We start from the raw sequence: 13,105 nt of genomic DNA, 5'->3' as shown, positions 1-13,105 counted from the left end.
CAGACTGTTTCAGGCACATCTCTCTGTGTTTTTAGTGATCTGTTGCTTGTGATCTGTTTGTAAAGGAAATCATAAAGCAACAAGGAACCATTTCATTCTGTCAGAACACGACCATCTACTGTATTCTTGTCCTAGTACATATCATTTACCCATAGTGTGGAACAAGTTAATATGATGGCTGAGCAAATGGATCCTCTCTTCTGTAATTATAGGGAAGGTCTGTAAAAATAAAATCTATACTGCAAATCTAATAAGAAGTAGTGCACCAAATTGTTTTTTGACATTCCTGAAAGACATGTTCCAGTGGAAAACCCTTCTCCACAAAGCTTAGATACACAAATACTGTCCAAAACAGGTACAGATCTGACTGTTTTATTTCACTTGTTTATATGAAATGCACTATGGCTTTAAGACATGATCTAGAAAACTTCCATTCTCAGAAACAATGTGGAAGAAGACTGGACTGACCTTATTAGTCCTACCAGAGCAAAATCTGCAATTACAGCACTTTTCACTGTGATAAAAGAGAGTGAAATAATACTGGGATCTCCATTATGCCATTTACAAGCTGAATGGCATCTGGCTTCTTCTCATTACTTTCATGAAGTATGTACAGATCACTAAATTAATTTTTAAAACATCACTTAGAAGATGCGTATGAACTGACAAAGACAGATCTATGGATTCAGGTCTGGCATTCCCCAAACTGATCACATTCCCTGCAACATATAGCTTACTGTGATTGCAGTGAAAACAGAGCTGAATCTTTGCTATGTGGAACAATATAGTACTTGTAATATCACCACAGTGTCATGTTAAAGCTCTACAGAAAAATCAAACCATACAGGATTTTCAGATTGTGCAGACCTAGTTTCTCAACTTCATTGTTTCTCATCCATACAATACAGACAAAAAAATGAAGATGTGTGAGTGTCTGCTAGGATTATGATCTGGTTGCTTCAGGCTAAACTGTGGCTAAGGATAATGCCAAAAGGAAAGACACAAATGTGTCTGGAACAGAGAGGTAGCATAACAACATTTCAATCAAGAAGGAGCACCAAGGTTGAAAAAGACCTCCAAGATCATCCAATCCAACCAATACTTCCTCACTAAACAGTCACAGAATCATAGAAAGGCTTGGATTGGAAGGGACTTCAAGGATCATCAAGCTCCAATTCTCCTGCCACATGCAGGGCTACCAACCCCCATATCTAATACTAGACCACGCTGTCCAGGGCCCCACCTGGGCTTTGAAAACCTCCAGGGACGGGGCATCCACTCTAGGCAGCCTGTTTCGGCACCTCACCACTCTCTTGGTAAAGAACTTCCCCCTGATGTCCAAATTAGTCTTCCCTCCTTCTACTTAAAACCATTTCCCCTTGTCCTGCCATTATCTACCCTTGTAAAGAGTTAACTCCCCTCCTCTTTGTAGGCTCCCTTTAAGGTACTGGAAGGCTGCAATGAGGTCACCCCGCAGCCTTCTTCTCTCCAGGCTGAATAAACCCAGCTCCCTCAGCCTATCTTCGTAGGGGAGGTGCTTCAGCCCTTTCATCATCTTTGTGGCCATCCTCTGGACCCTCTCTAACAGTTCCCTGTTTTTCTTTTATTGAGGACACTAGACCTGGACACAGTACTCCAGATGGGGTCTCACAAGGGCAAAGTAGAGAGGGACAATCACCTCCCTCTCCCTGCTGGCTACCTCTCTTCTGATGGACCCCAGGATACCATTTGCTTTCTGAGCTGCAAGAGCACACTGCTGGCTCATATGAAGTTTTTCATCCATGAACAATGTCCATCAGTACAACACCTTAACATTTCTCAAACACCTCCAAGGATAGTGACTCAGTCATCTCCCTGGGCACTGCATTCCACTGCTGTAGACAATTTAAAGTTTCTCAGGCGATCCAAGTCAAGGCAAAGCCAAAGAAGACTCTGGGATCTGAAAGAAACACAGTTTAACTCCTTGCAGAAAAAGACAGAAACAACTCACTTGCCTTAAAATCACCATTTCTATCCAAGAAATGCTCTGGCATGAATTGATCTGGATCTAGAAATTCTCTGCTGTCATACAGATTTGTGACAGTGCATACTCAGATTCCTGAGAATAACAAACATTAAGGCTTATAGCACAGCTCAGACCCTGCATTAGAGGGTGGAGGTTTACACCTCATTGTATGACTGAACTATCAAATAACTATGCATGAGACAGCTTTCTTAAATTCCCTATCCTTGTCATCTCAAAATTCAGGTTATAACCTTAATAAAGGCTCTGCATGTTAGGACCTCAACTCTTTGAAAGGGAAGATAACTGCAGGACAAGGGGGAATGGTTTTAAATTGAGTGAGAGAAGATTTAGGTTGGATTTCAGGGGGAAGTTCCTTGCTATGAGAGTGGTGAGATTCTGGAACAGGCTGCCCAGGGATGCTGTGGATGCCCCATCCCTAGAGGTGTTCAAGGCCAGGTTGTATGGGGCCCTGGGCAGCCTGGTCTACTATTAAATGGAGAGGTTGGTGGCTCTGCATCTGGCAGGGGGGTTGGAGCTTGATGATCCTTGAGGTCCTTTCCAATCCCGGCCATTCTGTGATTTTATATGACCAAAATCAGCAACTATCAGCAAATGGCTTGCACCAAATTTGGTATCCATTGCTTTGTTTCTTGGATGTGATATCAACATCTCCACCTCCCATTAATTAAGCACATACATTCATATTGATCTTCATTGCTTAACCTCCTGTATGACAGAATTTGTGTCATGCGCTTGGTTTCAATCATCTGAACAGGGTCTTTCTTAGATTTTATATTGTCAGTTGGTGAACTGGTCCATAATCATTTTTCTTTGCAGTCCTTATGAACTACTTATTCAAGTGACTATTCATGTATACTAACCTCACAGTCATGGACTAATTTTCATTCCATCATTTCTATTTTGTCAGCTGTATTGAGTCAAAGCAAGAAAGAATGGTGACTTTTTTTGCTCTGTCAATACTCTTGTTTCTTCAATTGTAATCCTTTATATAAGCAGTGTGTGAGATTGCTCTGTATCTTGGGGACATATGCCTAGGAGTGGGTGGGCAAAGCTGTCACAGTCATTCCACAAGTTGATCTTTTAGCTATACATAGGCATAAACAAATTGGCTAGGACACAGGCACAGGTTCAGCTAAAGAGCTGAAGTAAGGTTACTTACTACCTCTGGTTACTGCCTATCCTGCTCCACTATTCTAGGTTTTCTTCAAGCTTTTGTTAGTACAAATAACGCCATCACCAAAAGAAAAACAAACCTACCCAGCCATAATAACTCTCAGAGGAAAATGCATGGGACTAGTGAATTAAAAAGCTTACCTATAGATGGAAATCATCACAGTAAAAAAGGTACCATGTAGCTCACAGCATCTTTTTTTGTTTTTCCAAAACATACTTTAGAAACTCAGCACTGGCTCAAAACATGCCTGAGAAGGGCTCTTCTGGAGTACCTGTGGATGAGATACCCAACAGAGAGGGAGTGCATTGCCGTCACCAACTGATCAGTCTCTGGACAAATATAATTTATCTTAAAAAATACACCCTTATTATTACAACTACAATACAGTCCCAAGTTTTTTAATCACTGGACCAGGTTCTGCTTAATGTGCACCATCAAATCGTGCAAACTCCCTTGACATCTTCTGAAGATTAAGGCAAGTCATTCTTCAGGTCTGGTTACTACATTTCTTATGAAGGGTAAAGCAAATAGTTCAGGAGGCAACTTCCCTATTTCAGACATCTTCCTCCATGTAGGCTGAAGAGACAAGGAGACAAACAATGCAAACAGTAAGAAAACAGTTGTGAATCCCAGGGGTTCCATTACAACAGGAAACAGGAATGCTGAATCAAAGGAGGGCTTGATGCTGCATCCTGGAAATCTCCCTTTGTGTATGCTATGGTTTAATCAATAAATAAAATAAAATAAATAAATAAATAAATAACAGTGCAAAGGCAATCAATAGCTCCTGCTTCCTCTGGATTACGCATAACTGGTTAGATAAAACCAATAGCTGCTGACAAACTTGGATGAACTGCTTTATTTTTTTATTTTTTTTATTTTTTTGAACCTTGACCTCTGTCAAGGTTCCACTTCATTCTACTGTAATACCAGAAAGCAGGGACAAACATTAATCATTAACAAATCTCTCATTAACAAAACTCATCATACTTTCACAGAATGTTTGTTCTCTACATATTGCTTTTTTTTTCTTGTATGCTTGCCATCAGGTGCAACACTGCACACGTAACATATTTAGCTAGAGGCCAATATTGGATAACTTCTGCCACATTTGCTGTATTTGCTAGGATAAGTTTTATCCCCGGTTTGCAGTTGCAGTTCAACTTGTCAAGAACTGCTTTCAGCTTCAAAGCAGTTGCACAAATCACTTTAATGAAATACTCTGTCCCTTGATTCTAATCCGTCAACCCTCTTTCCTCTGTGATCTTCCATGTTCTTTCTTCAAACACTACTATTTTCTTATTATCTTTTGCACCAGGAAATGCCACAGAAGAGAAGAGAGGAAGGTTTACCATCTCCCTGTGCTTCCTCTGGGATGTCTCATGGACTTTCCAGGCAAAATGTTTGAACAGCAACCTTTTGGACTACACAGTTTGCTAGCAATATGCTGTTCAAAGGAATTTCACCATGTCTCTCCTGTGGTGCTGCTTTTCAAAGACCTGCCAGACTTGCCATGATTTGGATTCCATCACTCAGAGAGCCCTCAGAGAGGAGAATGGCTATTTAAAGACAGAAATGAGAACACAGTTGCCAGCTCCTGGCATAATTGGGATGCCACCATCACATAATCACTCAGGTACTCATTCTCTAAAATTTTCTCCCAGTGAACAGTCGCTTGTGAGGCATCTCCAGCCTCTGCTTCCTGCAGATGCAATACTCAGGAGTTTGTGGAGCAGTTTACTATGTCTTAACTCTTTTACTTGAAAACACGAAGTGCAACACATAGCTAGATGGTTTCCCATCTTCAGAGTTCCTGGAGTTTTCCACCTTTGTAATTTTAAAACAGCACAGCTTTTTCTTCAAGGAGAAAAGCAACAGTTTTAACAGAATACTGGTCCTTAACTATGTTATCTTATGGAAGTTTTCTCTGCTGAAACATCACCCTCTTGTGGCCATCTTGCAAATCTGCCAAAAAGGAAGAGAAGCAGAGAAATGCCATATTATTTTTCTTTGAAATTTCCTATGCTTTGATCATATAGATTCCCAGACTCTCCAATAGCATGTCAGGTTGTACTGTGTGGTGAGAGAATCTCACATCAACCACCAAATGCATCCATGAGTAAAACAAGATGTGGCTAAGTCAGCAGTTCTAAAAAAAACACACACAAATACAACTGCCACTGAAGTGTATTTAAACCTATTCTTCAGCCTCACTAGAAAGACAAACCAGATGCTGGGGCCCTAACAGTAAAGAGGTGGCATGGGGAAGGCTAGGAAGCTCCATGCAGACAGCACTCTCCAGGGTGAGGCAAGTGTAGAGGTAACGAGATTTTACTCACATGTGAGACCGTATTTATCTGACTACTGTCACTCTGTCCCCTTGACTGCCTTGACCCTGAAGAGAGAGAAAGAGTACCTGCTAATAAAATGTGCATGGATGCTCTCCTAGAAGGCATTAATCCTGTTTCAGTTGTGACACCGACAGCATCCTCAGCTTTCAGACATATCTTTGGAGACCAGAGAGATGCTGCTTACAGCTAATACACATGTACTCCAGAGTGGTGTTCTGCAGTGACAATCTGTCTAATCATAAATTTCCAGTTTTCTGCCAACCGAAGGACAAACCTTAGCCTTTGTGCGCTTGAGAATGTGCTCTTCCTTGGCTAGCAAGTCTATCTTTACGTGCAGTATCTTTGCCCAAACAGGGCAGAATATATATCCAAATTCTGTGTTAGGAAAACTTCCAATCTGCTTGCCATAATGTCCAAAGCTGGCAGTGGCAATACCACATGCTGCATGGTCCTAGGTGACCCATTCCAGGTGACCATGCTTGAGCAGGAGGTTGCAGAAATTGGCTTTGAGATCCCTTCCAACCTCAACTATTCTGTGATTGCATGTTTTAGGGAAGAAACTGTGGCACAGGGGGAGATTTATGCACTGAACAAATATTAAAGATGATGACGCCTGTCTTTTTTTTTTTCCTTTTTCTTCTAAGCAAGACTAATAGCTCTGAAATATATTCTCCATTACATGCCTTCCCATGGCATCAAGATAAACAGGGTCTAAGGCAGCCATAGTCGGAAGCACTGAAGGACATAAATAGAAAACAGCGTGGAGAGCAGTGCAGTTCTTCATGGTCTGTTCAGGAGGTTACACAGCAAGGCTGCTATAATGATTCCAGTGACAGAGGATTCTTAGAACACTACGAGTTTCAGTGTCTCAAGTGTAACATGGACAGCATGTACTAAGGACAATGGGATGGTGACTGCAATGCATCTTAAATACAGCAGGGCTGACCTGTACTCAGTTCTGTACCCAACTTGGTTTGTCTCCACAAGGTCTGATAACATGGTACACATCTGATAATGGAGCTGACTTGCACATAATTGCCAGCACACTGCCATTACAGTATGGAGCCTGTCTGAGTTACATTCCATTCTGTATCCAGTATTTGATTGGTAGGTTATCTGACAAAAGAAGAATTTATTTGACTTGTTGACTAGTGATAGGACAAGTCACTGGCACTTAGAGCTACACATCTGACTCATCACATAGACAAGATCACAATGCCCTACACAGCACATGGCCAGATTGACACTGTAATACGGGGATGCAAATCTGCCACCATTTCACATTGCCCTTGCATCTTGCCATAGCACAGGCCAGCTGCTATTCTGCAGTGGAGAATAATCCCTCTATGTTAGCACTAGCTATGTACTTCCAGCACCACTTTCCAGGAAGGAGCAGGAAATCAAAGAAACCACTAGGCTGGAAGAGCAATGGTCTCGTTTCAATCCCAGATGAGCCTATGCTGCTAAGATTCCCAATGACTATTCAGCTCTAGATTCTGATGCCCACATGTCAAGAGCCATTTCCAACCTGATAGGAACTACTGCGTTTTCTGTTCTTAGAGATGGATAGGGGTCAGGTAAGAGGACTGGCAGGGGATCAGGAATTATGTTCCCACCCACATGTGAATGCAATATGTTGTAATGAAAATTCCAATTTGTTCAGGGAGCAGAGGATCTGAGTAGCACCCTCAAGATAGATTTCTTATCAGCAGCCAAGGATCTGTGATCCTCCTCCGTAACAGCAAAGGGATGGTACTGTCAACACTGGTGAGTCTGGCTGAAACACGCTCACCTCTCGTACAATCACAGGTGCATGAAACGCTGGGGAAACAGGACTCTGCCACACCGTCTTATTGCTGTTGATACATTACACTTTTGAGCATCAAAGATCACAAAGAAACTACTGTCATTCAAATATCAGTTTCTAGGCACGAAGGTTTTAGATGTGTGTCACTACATCCTCTTGTTGGGCTGGAGGAAATTGCTCTCATAACAATACTAATGTTTAATTAATTACACAGGTAGAAAACTCATCAGTGAACTAACTGTGAGCAAAAGCAACATAGACACAGATACATGGTTATCTTTGGGAGACTTAACCCTGTTAATATATTGATGCTCATTCAAAAAAAACCTTTCTCAGAATCTACATCAAAGTCATGCAGAGTAGCACTTTCCATGTTAAAACCCAGGACTTTCTAAGTGATGCTGAAGGCTCTCAAAGGTCTTGCTGTACAGTTTTTAAATAGCACTAAGGAAAACTTGACAATCAACCATTTATACAGTGGTTATACAATAACTGGCAGAATCGTGCTCTTTACCATATTGGCACCTCACAAATCATACTTCCAAACAGCTAGTATGAAGTTTGAACTCTATCAGTAATTGTTCTGTTCTCTACTGGAACCCAACCAAAGGCCAGCTTCAACTAGTTTGAGTCAATAGGTATAAAAAAGCCCAAACTTTGTCTGGGTGTTCAGTAAAAAGGTTTCTGTCAAATTAGCCATTTGGAGTACTGTTCATCTGGTAGAGGAGTTTTCTTTGCTGGGCATACCTCTTCAAAAATGAATAGGATCAAAAACAAAGAAACTTCTTTGGGAAAGTAGAGAAAGGATGTACTAAGTTGACTAAGCACATGTTAAAGTGATTGTAATTTCACCAGAGGTCAGGACAGTCAAAGGATATAAATGCAGGAATACTTCACACAAGAGTTTAAAGCATGTTTTTTTTCTACAATTTCCAGTAACTGTACAGTGTTTGTCTTTATTATCAGACCCTATGAAAAACTTACATAGCCTTTCCAACAGGAATTTGTGAGATTTCAGAGAGACAAATGTAGCAAGTTGTTTTATTTTAAGTTTATAATAACTAGTCTCTCTATTTTAAACAGATAAAAATGCATAACAAACTTAAGTGTTTTCAATACCATGCTCACAACTCCAAAGGCCAGGGAATCTTCTCAATACAGATCTCAATGAAAGAAAAAGATTGGTTTATGTCCTGCTGCTACTAAGTGAAAATGTCTTTGTAGGTTATGCAGGGCTTTTCCTTGGTAGAATGTTTCACGTTGAACATAGGACTAATGGAGGGATAGCCAGTATCAAGATGTGGGTTAGGGACTAGTTTCAACTTTCCACTGCTGAACTGAGGCAACAGAAACATTACAGAAGAGGAAAACACCATTCAGCCTTAGGCCTGAATACAGCCAACTGTATTCAATAGATTAAAAAAAAAATACCAGTCTTACGTTAGCTATTACCAAATCCTTGTCAACATATAAAACCGATGTTGTGCAACTCAGAGATCAGTTTGACCCACAGCCCAACTCCAACTTAAAAAGACAGTTGCAGTTTCATCGTTTCTCCAGTTTTTTGTACTTGGCTTCTGCAGAAGGAAAAATAACAGTATTTTAGGACTGGACAGGTAAAAGATTTGAATCCTGTACTCTTCTATACATCTTGAAATCCAATTTAATTGAGATGAATCACTTGGGGCCACCTTTTCTTAAAGCATTTGGGCAAATCTAATTGAACAATGGGATTTTTAAGAACTAGATACTCAGGTCAGACAATTCACATTAACATAAGCCAAGGGGACTTAGGTGCCTGGTGGAACTTTATAAATGCCTCAATTTGCAAGATTAAGTATGTGTCTTGAATATTTGTATCAGTCCACATTGCACAAAAGAAATTAAGACTCAGTAACAAGCTACAGTTCAGTAAGACCTATATGAGCCTATGTCCTTATAATTTCAAACATTAATCTTTTATCAACATTTTCTGCTTCACATACACTTCTACCGGTCATTATTTTGAAAGTGACCGATACTATGCTGCATGGGCAACTCTGTCACTGAGACATGTTAGACAAAGCAGTTTACTTTGTTTTCTTAAATCTCCTTACACGGGACTAGGCTGCTAGGTAGTAAGAGCAGAAGACAATAGTTACCAAGTTTTTTGGAATATGCATCCAATTTATAAGCTGCCTGTTCCAGAGCTGCAACCTGCTCCTCAATTAGGTTGATTTGTTCCAGATATGGCTGAAGAGCAGCATCTTTAAAGGCCAGAAAAATAACAGATGTCAGTTCTTACTAATTCAATTCCAATAAACAGTTCACACTCATTATGTTCTTCAGATAAAATAGTTTAAAAGCTCCTTCCTTTTCCCACTCCAAAATCAGGTAGTGGTACTGACAGACGTATTCCAGCATAAAATGAAATCTTTAAGAGCACTGTTAGACTCAACACAAATAACAATACAATTATATCAAAAGTAGTGTTATTTAATCCTTATTATTTCAAAATCTGGGGGTAACACAGTATGTAAGTTCTCTTAGTTTAGTCTACGTAAACTAAGAGATACTTATCGTTACTGATACTTTATCGTTACTGATAGCTGTAATGAAGTACAGAAGATTGGCATTTTCTAACACTATACAGCTCTTAATGAGTTTTTTTTTCCTTCAGAACCACTGGAAGATAAACTATCAACATCTTAGATACTCCAGCTCCCATACAAGAGCACAGTTAATTATTCTCCTCCCTTATCTGGTTTACTTACATTTTTGATTTAAATCCTTCAGATTTCTACTGATGTTTATAGCAATATCTTTCATTTCGAGGTACTTCAAGCTCGTCAACTTGTTCATGTTTTCCAAGAGCTTGTAGTCTTCACTGGTGGCTTAAAAACAATAGAGTTTATTTTAATTAAATGCTGGTGCAGTTTGAACTGGGTACAGACTTTTCTAGAAGACAAGAGATTTCAAAGCAGCAGCCAAATACAGTAGGAATAGTTTAGATGGCAGTAGAGGTATTATTATAACACTGTATATGTATGTAGATTGAGCTTTGGGCAATCCCAGTACTTTCTCAGTCTCACAGACATCCTTGCCTATCGCAGCAAAGTCACTTTGATCCAGGATCTCAAGACAGAATACAGTGATATTCAGAAGACAAATTACAAGGTTTCTGGTTCCCTATTCGTATTACAGGGATAACAGATCTTCTACACATGCACAGTAATTTGGAAGGATAATAGTATTACAGATATCAGCAGCCTTAAGAAATAGCTCAACAGGTATTTGCATCAGTGATCTAACTGCTAAGTCTTTCTTGCTTTTAGCAGGAAATTAGATGATCTGCGGGGGTACCTTTCAACCTAAATTACTGTCATTGCCTGATACAGAACCAAAGCAGTCATACAACACTGCGACCTTTAAAAATGAGCATATGAAGCACCTAGGATAAACAGAACAGTTACCAAATGTTATGATTTTAACTGATAAACAACTTAAAAAGCTTTAAAAAGTTCCCACAGTGCAATGATCTAAGGCAGTATCAATCTCCAGAAACTAACATTTCAGTTTACTTTTCACAGTTTATTCTAAAGCATGAATGCTGGAAAATGTATGTATGAGCCGTGCTCTCACTCAGATGTGAAATAGCTACGTATGTTCCACTCTCAGTTCTGCTTCTCTTCCTGTCCTTCTTCACCTACACTTCTCCATAACATGCACAAGCTTCTGCAGAACAGAAAAATAACTCATTCTGGTCTCTGATAAACTGAATATTTGAAAAAATATCTGTACTAATCTGGGACTTCATTAAGTCATCAATTTGCTAATGTCAGCATAGTTAGCAGTCTAGCAACATATAAGTCTTGAACTGCCAGTTTTGCTAGATATTATAACGTACAGTTTATATACAAACAACACAACAGAGTTTCTTAAGAGAAAATGAAAAGAAACATAAATTTACTTGCAAGTCAGCATTGCAATGCCTTACCTGTCAGTTCACCCGTTAAGTAAGTGGCCATTTTGCTGAACATATCTTTACAGAGCTCATTGATGTCCGCTTCTGCTGGTTCCTTAGCTTCCTCTGCTGTTTCCACAGCGGGATCCTCTGATTAGGGTACAGACATCACAGGATCAGGGAAAGTCAGCAGGTACAGACACAGACCATAAGAATTAAACAGACCCATTGTTAGGGGCTACTTTTTTATACTGACCTACCTTCTACACAAAACGTCTCCTTTACACTAAAGGATAACAAATCGTGGCTGTTTTCTTAAAGGAGCGTCAAGGCTACTTTTATAGCACTCCAGGAGGCGTGTAAGGGGCAAACACCCGTCCTGACTGCTGAAGGCCTGGGGGTGGGCCTTCGTGGGACTGGCTTCTAAGGACTCTGCACGCAAAGCTAGTGATCTTTATTTCTGGTCACTGACTTAAAAAACGAGAGCCGCCCCCAGGCCAGCTTCACAAGGAGCCACAGATTTCCAGCCACAGAAAGCGATAACCGCTGTATCCCTCACAGAAACCCGCTCCTCCACAACCGGCCCTCGTGCTGCTTCTCGCAGAACCAGCGCAGCTCACGGCTCCGTTCTGCTCTGCCTCCGGCCTGAAGGCAAAGGCTCTCGGTTTCCAGAGGGGACTGCAATCTCGTCTCCAGCCAGCAGGCAGGCGGACGGACGGACGGACGTCCCCGCCTGCAGCCTGCCCCCAGCCCAACCTGCCTGCCCCGCCCTAGGCCGGGCGCGGGCCGCGGCCTGACAACCCGCCAGCGACCGCGCGGCCAAGGAGCAAACTCGGCCCCGGCCCCCCGGTCCCTTACGCTTGGCGGGCTGCGCGCCGGCCTCGGGCAGCCCCTCCGCTGCGGTCGCCATGGCGACAGACCCCCTCCCGCGGCGCCGCTTCCGCCGTCGCCCTCGCGCAAGGCCGCGGTCCCGCCCCCTCTCCGTCGCGGCGCGTGCGCGACCCCGAGAGAGCCGAGTGACACCGCCTCCTTCGCGCAACGCCGGGTCTCGACCGCTAGAGGGCGCTGTCGGATGCGGGGACACGGGGGTCGGGTTGCGCGGCGGCGGCAAGCGACGCTGCGGTGTAGGACGGGGCGCGGCTGTAAGTCAGTGACACAGATCTGTGTCTCTTCTGTGTCGAGGAGTTCACATCTGGGCACGGTGTCACCAAAACAGAGCAGAGAGACAGGACCACCTCCCACCCACTGCCGGCCCCGCTGCTTTTGTCATTAATGAAGATGTTGAAGAGCACCGGTCCTTGATGTAACCACTTGTAACCTGTCTTGCCTGGACAGTGAGCCACTGACCACCACTCTGGGTCCGATCTCACAATCGTTTCCTCATCCATCGAGCAGTCCACCCATCAAATCCCCATACTGCAGAGGACCATGCCAAAGGCTTTATGCTCTGGCTTTGTGCTGCCCCTGGCTTAGCAGATGAGGTTTTCCATGGAAGTGACAAGCTGCTCTCCTTGCTAAAGCTGCTGGCATCAAACGGGCTGTGCTGACTGTGTTAAGCTTTGCTGCGGTTACCACGGCCGAGTTATGTGTCTTTTTCAGTGCAGCCTTAAGACCTACTATATAGAGATGGTGCTGTTTAAACAGGAAGTCTGCTAAAAAGATTTGCTACACATACTTTTTTTCGTTTCTAAAAAAAACTAAACAGCTTCTTAAGCAGAAAAAAGTTTGGGGTTTTTTTGTTTGTTTGTTTTGTTTTTTGTTTTTTTTTTTTTAACATTACGACAGTATCATATTTCTCTTCAGT

At 42.0% G+C, this 13,105-nt stretch overlaps 1 protein-coding gene across 2 annotated transcripts; it reads right to left on the bottom strand.

Moving 5' to 3' along the window:
• Positions 1 to 8,903: 8,903 nt before the first annotated feature.
• Positions 8,904 to 12,211, bottom strand: BLOC1S2 (biogenesis of lysosomal organelles complex 1 subunit 2; the record flags this gene model as incomplete). 2 transcript variants are annotated; one of them, XM_079535657.1, is made up of 5 exons in its annotated part: positions 8,904 to 8,935; positions 9,500 to 9,604; positions 10,112 to 10,231; positions 11,335 to 11,451; positions 12,160 to 12,211. In XM_079535657.1, the coding sequence occupies 5 exons, from the start codon at positions 12,209 to 12,211 to the stop codon at positions 8,904 to 8,906; spliced, it is 426 nt and encodes a 141-aa protein (XP_079391783.1). The 2 variants fall into 2 exon arrangements, with proteins under 2 accessions (XP_079391783.1, XP_079391784.1); XM_079535658.1 differs by lacking the exon at positions 12,160 to 12,211 and having other exon boundaries at positions 8,904 to 8,932; positions 11,335 to 11,443.
• Between the last annotated feature and the right edge of the window lie 894 nt (positions 12,212 to 13,105).

Source organism: Tetrao urogallus, assembly GCF_951394365.1.
Source record: "Tetrao urogallus genome assembly, chromosome: 5".
In the NCBI taxonomy this organism is placed as follows: domain Eukaryota; kingdom Metazoa; phylum Chordata; class Aves; order Galliformes; family Phasianidae; genus Tetrao; species Tetrao urogallus.
This window is presented reverse-complemented; position numbering and strand designations above follow the sequence as displayed.